Genomic DNA, 8,337 nt, shown 5'->3' with positions numbered 1-8,337 from the left:
GACTGCCCCCTTGTGGAGGCTTTATGTTACATCTTGTAAACACAGATAGCGTTAGATGCATTGCTTGTGCTGCCTGGGACGCGTATATACAGCTCCAATAACATTTATTAGATAAAGTAGGAAAATAAGAATAAACTGATTCACCGATCAGCCATAACATTAAAACCACCTCCTGTCCATTTTATCAGCTCCACTTACCATATAGAAGCACTTTGTAGTTCTACAATTACTGACTGTAGTCCATGTTTCTCTGCATGCTTTGTTACCCCCCTTTCATGCTGTTCTTCAATGGTCAGGACCCCCACAGAGCAGGTATTATTTAGGTGGTGGATCATTCTCAGCACTGCAGTGACACTGACATGGTGGTGGTGTGTTAGTGTGTGTTGTGCTGGTATGAGTGGATCAGACACAGCAGCGCTGCTGGAGTTTTTGAACACCTCGCTGTCACTGCTGGACTGAGAATAGTCCACCAACCAAAAATATCCAGCCAACAGCGCCCCGTGGGCAGCGTCCTGTGACCACTGATGAAGGTCTAGAAGATGACCGACTCAAACAGCAGCAATAGATGAGCGATCGTCTCCGACTTTACATCTACAAGGTGGACCGACTAGGTAGGAGCGTCTAATAGAGTGGACAGTGAGTGGACACGGTGTCTGATCCACCACCACCACCACCACCATGTCAGTGTCACTGCAGTGCTGAGTACCTGCTCTGTGGGGGTCCTGACCATTAAAGAACAGGGTGAAAGGAGCTAAGAAAGCATGCAGAGAAACAGATGGACTACAGTCAGTAATTGTAGAACTACAAAGTGCTTCTATATGGTAAGTGGAGCTGATAAAATGGACAGTGTGTGAAGAAACAAAAAGGCTGATCAGTGTATATTTGGTAACAACTAATAAAAAGGTCAAGCTGGACCAGTGGACCAGAACACCAGTATTTTGTCCCAACACGTTAGGACTGAACCGAGCCACAAACACACAACGCCTTCATGCTACAGATCGCTATTGAGCCGACGCCTGCGTCACTTCATGATGAATACTTTTATGGTAAAGGAGAGAGTCTGGGTGTAAACAGTATGGTAAACGTGACACACATTTGTACTGGTAAAAGTCATTCTACCGTTACATTAAACCGCCGAGCCCTATAAAGAACAAGTTATACATGTAAATTAGGGAAGGATTTATTAAAAACAAACAAAACAAAACTGTATATTCTATTTCAAGCTCAACGTTCTTGTTCAAGAATAACTGCCATTCATACTGTTAATATTGTTATTATATAAGAAAAATAATATGTACTCATTTGTAATGTTCTGTAATTCATATTTAAGTATCGTCTGCAAACGTCCTCGTTAACAAAAACAAACAAAAATCAGACAAAAGCACATCAGCTGTAGGCATTTACAAACCCCGTTCCACTGTGTTAAAATTTATACCGTCTATACATTATATTACATTATTAACAATATCTTCTGTGGTTTCTACCCATTGGGTAGGATATGTGTGCATAACATATTCAAGTTATTTACAGCACCGTACAAAAACAAACAGAGAGAGAAGAGAAAAGTAAAGAAAAGGAGGAACGAACACACGAGGTAAGACGGAAGGGACAGACCGGAAATAAAAAGCACCGTTGGAAGTGAGGCACGCCGAAGGTGGGAGCTTGGAGAGTGCAAGTGGGTTCCTACGTCTGCTCGAAACGTCAGCGTTAGGCACAGAGTTCGCTCGCATCGTACGCACATGCAAACCGGCTCGTCCCATAAATTACGATCTTTATTCATTTGTTTATTCTTAAACGAGCTCGTTTGTTTTTTTGTTTTTATTTTTATTTTGTTACACTGACGAATGTGAGACGAAGCAAACGAGGCAAAACACGCCGACTGGAGGAATGACGGGTCCTGAAGAGCAGAATGGAACCGACTGATGGAAGAGCAGCAGCGGTGGCGGTGATAGCAGCAGCAGAAATGAAGGGAAAGCTCGGCGAGCTCTTTGGAAGAGGAAGGTAAGGGAGAGGATCTGACCGACCGTAATGATTTAAAACCTTAAACAGTCTCAGTGTTCAGGCTCTCTGCAAGCACTTGCTCTACCTAGTAACTGAAAGTCTGGAGCTGCTAACCCAAGTGCGTCCTGAAAGCCGACAAGCCTTTAAAGGCCGAGTTTATCTTCCAGGAACAAATTAAGCCTGGTGCGGTCTAGACCTTAACCAGACTAAACCTGCACAACCACACACACACACACGTCTATTTATATTTATAGTGTCCAGCTTTCCTTAATTAATTTGTGCTTAGGGAACCAGCCCTAAACATCCAGGCCTTTTCACACACACCTACACACCCCACACAGACAGCGTAGTGTAGTCCGTTGGGTTTTAGGTCTTTGAAGGAAACTTCTGAACGATTAAGGCTTGCGGTCAAGATCCAGACTGAGCGAACGCAGGCTTTACGATCGCGCCGATTGTTCGTCCTACGGGTCACATGGCGACTTCGTGAACCTCACACGCTTAAACGCACAGTCCTAACTCTTCAGGTGTGGCTAGATACGAGGCGCGGTGACTATTTGAACTAAACAAAAGGGAGTTTCAGACGCATACACAACACTGCACGATGGAAAGTGACCGCCTGAACAAGTGATTCTTTACATTAAAGGTCTTGATTCTTTACATTAAAGGGATTAGTGCCGCTCCCTCAAGGCTAAAGTACCTTCAGGTGCTACTCGTTCAGGAACGTAGAGTTAAGCTTAATCCGACTGGCCCCTTGGGTTTAGTGCACACTATCCGTACCGCGACGTACGACACTGAAATGCAAAATTCGTACGGATCAGGTGAGAGGCGCTGCTGCGACGGACAGGCTGCGACTCGAACCTCAGATCACGTTTACTTACGTTCGCAGCATTTTTAAACAATTTGAGCAGTCTCACTCAGGGGCCCAACAGTGGCTAGAACAAGCAACCTTCTGATTATAATGGCACAGCCGGCGCAAAGCGGTTTTGCTACGTGACGTGCGATGCCACCTAACAGTCATGGGTTATAAGATACGTCTTATAGGAACGATCACAGCAATAAAGTCATTTCCGCTCATTTGTTTACGTCGTTTTCCCAAGGCTACACAAATAAAATACGACGAAAACACGCGCTGCGTCCGATTAGCATGATTTTGATGGTGAATGCTGTTGTCGAGCAGTCTGACTTTGCATTTTACTGCCACTAAGGTGCTTTTAAGAACCGACCCGCCGCCTCTGGTGGATAGGACGGGGAAGTGCAGGCAGCAGGTACGACGGTATTCAGATGGTATTTAAGTGCCTCACTTTTCTAGATATTCAGATTTCGTTTTATAAAGAGGAAAAGGAATCGACTTTAAAGCGTCTTAACAGGTCCGTATCCGAGGCTGAATGATAGGAAACGTGCAGCGGACAGAAACAACATGAGAAGGCAACATGATTAGAGGAAGGCCGGGTTAATCACGCTTCAAAATGACGAAGAACCCTCACATTAGCCCTTAGCTTTACCGTGTCTTTATACTCCCTTACACTACTACCTAGGTGATACGGAACGCAGGCGCATGCAGCGCAGGGTCGCAGGATACAGCGCTGAAAGGGAAGAAGTGCAGGACCGCGACCGCGACCACGACCGAATCAACAAGTCAGGTTCAAGTAAGGAAAAGCCGAGAGGAGCTCCAGATCGAGCTGCACGAATATATAAAACGTTCTCGTCGTAAATGTACACGCCAGTTTGGTTTTTTGTCACGGGGCGACGCGTGCGACAGGTATTAAGGATCATCACGAGAACCTTGAATGCAGTCTGGTTTAAGTCTAAGCTCAATAAAGACGCAAACCAGCTACAGAAGAAAACAATTAGACTATAATCAGATATAAAATAACTAGCGCTTGTTAGTAAAGTGACATTATTAAGTGAAAGTAACTGAACGGTATTCTGTTCATTCGACTGACCTCGAGAACCATACAGCGGCGTGAAGCACTAGCACGTCTATCTGAAGTTTATGGATAATTTAAGCAGGTCATTGTGGAAGCCCCTAGAGCTCAAATTTGGCCGACGTGTCAACAAGTAATTCTGAAATAATATTATGTTAAATTAAAGCCTCAACTAATCACTCATAGGAAGAGTGAACTGTATGAACTGTAAACCGTATGTAGGATTTGCTCCGTCCCATCTTGTGTATGGAGGAAACTGGACGACCTGTGTGAAAGCTGAGCCGGGACATGAGCAGTATCGATTACGCAGTGTGTTTTAAATGATTTGAGACTATAAGAACTGGGGAAATTGGGAATTTAGGCTGGATCCATATACCTCATGCGCAGAAGTCCCCATCGTTCCAACGAATCGACTTATAGCTTCTTTTCCGAGTCTCCGAACGCAACGACGACAAAGCGAAACGGAACATGAAGCATCTTGCGTTCCCGATGAGGATTAGTGCGACTCTCGTGTGTGTCGATTCGAGTCCGTACCCTCACGCCGGGCCCCCGGACGAAATCCTTGGCACTACAATTTGGGTTCGTATGATTTGATCTTTAAAAAAAAAGACTCCGATTCTGGAACTCCAGCTCCGAGTCCCGTCCTAAACCTGTGCATGTGTGGGTGCTTCTGTAGAGCGAGTGACCGAATAAAGGAAAAAAAACAGAGAAAGAAACGAAATAAAACGTTTATAAAGAAGCGTGTGTGCTAATATCTCCCGTTTGAAGGTAATACGCGAGTACGAAACAGCGCTACGCGGCTCTATTGTCTGTTTAAAAGAGACGGTGAGTAACAGGTTATTCTGTACGATTCGCTCTGCTTGGTTCCTCTTTGTGATGCGGCTTTGCTTTTGTACTGAAGACGAACGTATTTCGGATGTCTGTTGTGCATGAGTGCCGGGTGACCACGCCCTTTTGTAGTCTGTAAAACCGGGCGTGGTCATCAGCCCCGCCCCCGTAGTCACACTATTTCTCCTCTCTGAATGTCCTTGGCTTTGCTTAGGACGATTGTGCTTTCCGTGCCGCCCTGGCGCGTCCTGGCACCGGGTGCACTTGGCACGCCGACGGTGACGGAGGAGGACCGATTATTGCTATGCTGGTGAAGGAAAAATGTGGCGCCCGGGTAGTGGCTCATGACCTCGCTGTACGCGGGCGGCGGACCCTCGGTGCGCCCTCGGGCGCTCCAGTTGGCGGTGCTCACGCCCGTGTTGGTGCTGGGCGGGCACGGGCCTTGGCTGTCCATCAGGTCGCTGTCGAAGACCGTGCGGTTGGGTGGCGCCCGTACCGACTCCCGGTTCAGCTCCAGCTGCTGCTCGGGGTTGCGGAGCTGCAGCGGGCACGGGCCCTGGTACGGCGGAGGCTCCTCGCCGTCCGAAAGTGCAATGGTGGGCGGCAGATCGATGTGCTGCTGCAGGAGCGGGTACGTGGGCTGGAAACGGCTGAAACGGTCGCGCTGCATGAAGGAGGGAGTGCTGAAGCGCTCGCGGGGGTGAGGAGCGTACACCACCTGCAGGAGAGGAGATGAAAAGCCTGAATTATTATTAGAAAAGCTTTATTTTTAATATTTAGATTCATTTTACAATTTCTCTACTTAATCTAGTGATAAACATTTTAAACAAATGACCAAACTAAAAGTAAGAAAAATAAGAAAACATTGATTGTACTGCAGAATAAAGAAGAATACCCTTATTTGTCATATACACATATACGTACATGTGTACAGTACATATGAATTGCTGGGGTCAGAGCGCAGGGTCAGCCATTGTACAGCACCCCTAGAGACAAACGGGTTAAGGTACTTGCTCAAGGACCCACAAGCTTTCAACGTACATTTACATTCTCTGAATTTAGCAGACGCTTTTATCCAAAGCGACTTACAGTAGTGTGACAGTATAGTGTCTAAGCAATTAAGTCCAGTACTAGTACTAGTCCAGTGCCTTCACCACTAGGCTACAACTGATAGCCCAAAGCTCTACCCACTAGGCTACAACTGTGCCTAGTAGCTTTACAGGCATCAGACAAATACAGGCTTCAGTGGAAACAAGGGTGGAAGCTACACACACACACACACACACACACACACACACACACACACACACACACACACACACACACACACACACACACACACACACACACACACACACACACACACACACGTATATGTATATATATTATTTAAATAAAACAGAAAAATAGTTCAGACAGAAAAAGATGCAATGTACTGCGTGATGTGCAATAATTTTGTGGTGCATATGAGTTAGTGGGGGTCAGTCTCTTAGTGTTTTAAAGAAATTACGTCCAGGGTGTAAGGGATGATCTTATCTTATTTGGAAACAGAGCGATACTTAACAGTAAAAAAATAAAAAAGTGTGTTGTTACCCATAATAAAATAAAATCCACTGATTTAAATATTTACACATATATTTTTTTTTACAATTTTGTATCTCCAATTCACCTCACTTGCACGTCTTTGGACTGTGGGAGAAAATCCACACAGACACGGGGAGAACATGCAAACTCCACACAGAAAGGACCCAGCTCCACCTGGAAATCGAACCCAGGACCTTCTTGCTGTGAGGTGACAGTGCTACCCACCGAGCCACCCACTTATTATTATTAATTATTACTACCGTTGTTATTATTAATTACACAATAGGCCTAATTTGGACTCCAGGAGAAAAGATGATTTCATTTAGACCAAACAGTCAAGTAAAATGAATCAAAATAAGTTTAGATTGTAAATATGGGGTCTATTGAGTCAATACATTTTAAGTATCATGATACGGTATGATCTGACCGTATGGCTCATTCTTAACTCGGGCTTTAAACCGTCAGTTAAACCTTACATAATTATATCCATTTAAGTGAGAAGTTTACACGAGCCAGATTTTCCAGCAGTACCACATGATTAAACGTCGTCTGGAAGAAGAGAACCTCCATTAACGCCCAATCAATTTGTTCCATTTGTGTGAAATCTCCATGTCGGCTGGTCAGTGAGACAGACGGTTTTGTTTTATAAGGGCTGCGTTACAGTTCCAGCCTGGGTGCTTAATGAGAGGTAATTTGTAGAGAGAGAGCGAGGCGAGGCGAGGGAGAGTCTAGTCTATCAGACGGCTGTCTAGACGCTGCCAGAATAGTGCGCGAGTGATTGATGACGCACGGGGAAACGCGAGCGTCCAGACAGGGACTCTCAAAGCCACGTCCACGTGGGGGAACGCGCCCAGCACCCAGAAGAGACGCTCACACAATGATTAACAGAGAGGCCCTGCCTCAGACACTGACCCTTCCCTCCCCGCTGACCTCCCGCATTAGGACGCCCAGACAGACACACACTCCCGCGCAGCCATGTGTACACACACACACACACACACATTGATGGGCCTCACCTCAGAAGCACCTTGTCTGGATCCACTATCTGATGGCCAGAAATATCCCTCCTGTTAACAGAAGCAGAGACGACAGCGTTCACATTCGAATTCAGATCAAGCTTCAGAGTTTTAGAACCTCAATGAATTAAAATAAAGGACAATTGGAACAGAAAACAGATAAAAACATTATACAATTAAGCATTTATGTGTTTGTCATATTTACCATATTTTATGAAAGGTATCAGTGTGTTGTGCTAGTTTCTTTGGTCTTGTATTATTTATACACCGATCAGCCATAACATTAAAACCACCTCGTTTCTACTTTGTAGTTCTACAATTACTGACTGTAGTCCATATGTTTCTCTGCATGCTTTGTTAGCCCCCTTTCACCCTGTTCTTCAATGGTCAGGACCCCCACAGGACCACCACAGAGCAGGTATTATTTAGGTGGTGGGTCGTTTTGAACACCTCGCTGTCACTGCTGGACTGAGAATAGTCCACCAACCAAAAACATCCGACCAACAGCGCCCCGTGGGCAGCGTCCTGTGAGCACTGATGAAGGTCTAGAAGATGACCGACTCGAACAGCAGCAATAGATGAGCGATCGTCTCTGACTTTACATCTACAAGGTGGACCGACTAGGTAGGAGTGTCTGATAGAGTGGACAGTGAGTGGACACAGTATTTAAAAACTCCAGCAGCGCTGCTGTGTCTGATCCACTCATACCAGCACAACACACACTAACACACCACCACCACCTAAATAATACCTGCTCTGTGGGGGTCCTGACCATTGAAGAACAGCATGAAAGGGGGCTAACAAAGCATGTAGAGAAACAGATGGACTACAGTCAGTAATTGTAGAACTACTAAGTGCTTCTGTATGGTAAGTGGAGCTGATAAAATGGACAGCGAGTGTCATAAATGGAACAGAAAGATTCACGGTATATTATGGTATATTTTATTTATCTAATAAATCACACGCTGAAGGACAAACATGAC

General features: G+C 45.4%; 1 protein-coding gene across 2 annotated transcripts in view; it reads right to left on the bottom strand.

Annotated features, from left to right (window-relative positions):
• Positions 1 to 1,164: 1,164 nt before the first annotated feature.
• The window catches only part of ldlrad4b (low density lipoprotein receptor class A domain containing 4b), a 128,128-nt gene continuing 120,955 nt past the window's right edge, over positions 1,165 to 8,337 (bottom strand). For both annotated transcript variants that reach the window (XM_062992451.1, XM_062992452.1), the window contains 2 exons: positions 7,355 to 7,405; positions 1,165 to 5,472 (listed from right to left, as the gene is read on the bottom strand). In XM_062992451.1, coding sequence (XP_062848521.1) covers positions 4,927 to 5,472; positions 7,355 to 7,405 — 597 coding nt within the window. In that variant the 3' untranslated portion in view covers positions 1,165 to 4,926. The remainder of the gene's footprint in view (positions 5,473 to 7,354; positions 7,406 to 8,337) is intronic.

This window comes from Trichomycterus rosablanca, chromosome 3, assembly GCF_030014385.1.
Source record: "Trichomycterus rosablanca isolate fTriRos1 chromosome 3, fTriRos1.hap1, whole genome shotgun sequence".
In the NCBI taxonomy this organism is placed as follows: Eukaryota; Metazoa; Chordata; class Actinopteri; order Siluriformes; family Trichomycteridae; genus Trichomycterus; species Trichomycterus rosablanca.
This window is presented reverse-complemented; position numbering and strand designations above follow the sequence as displayed.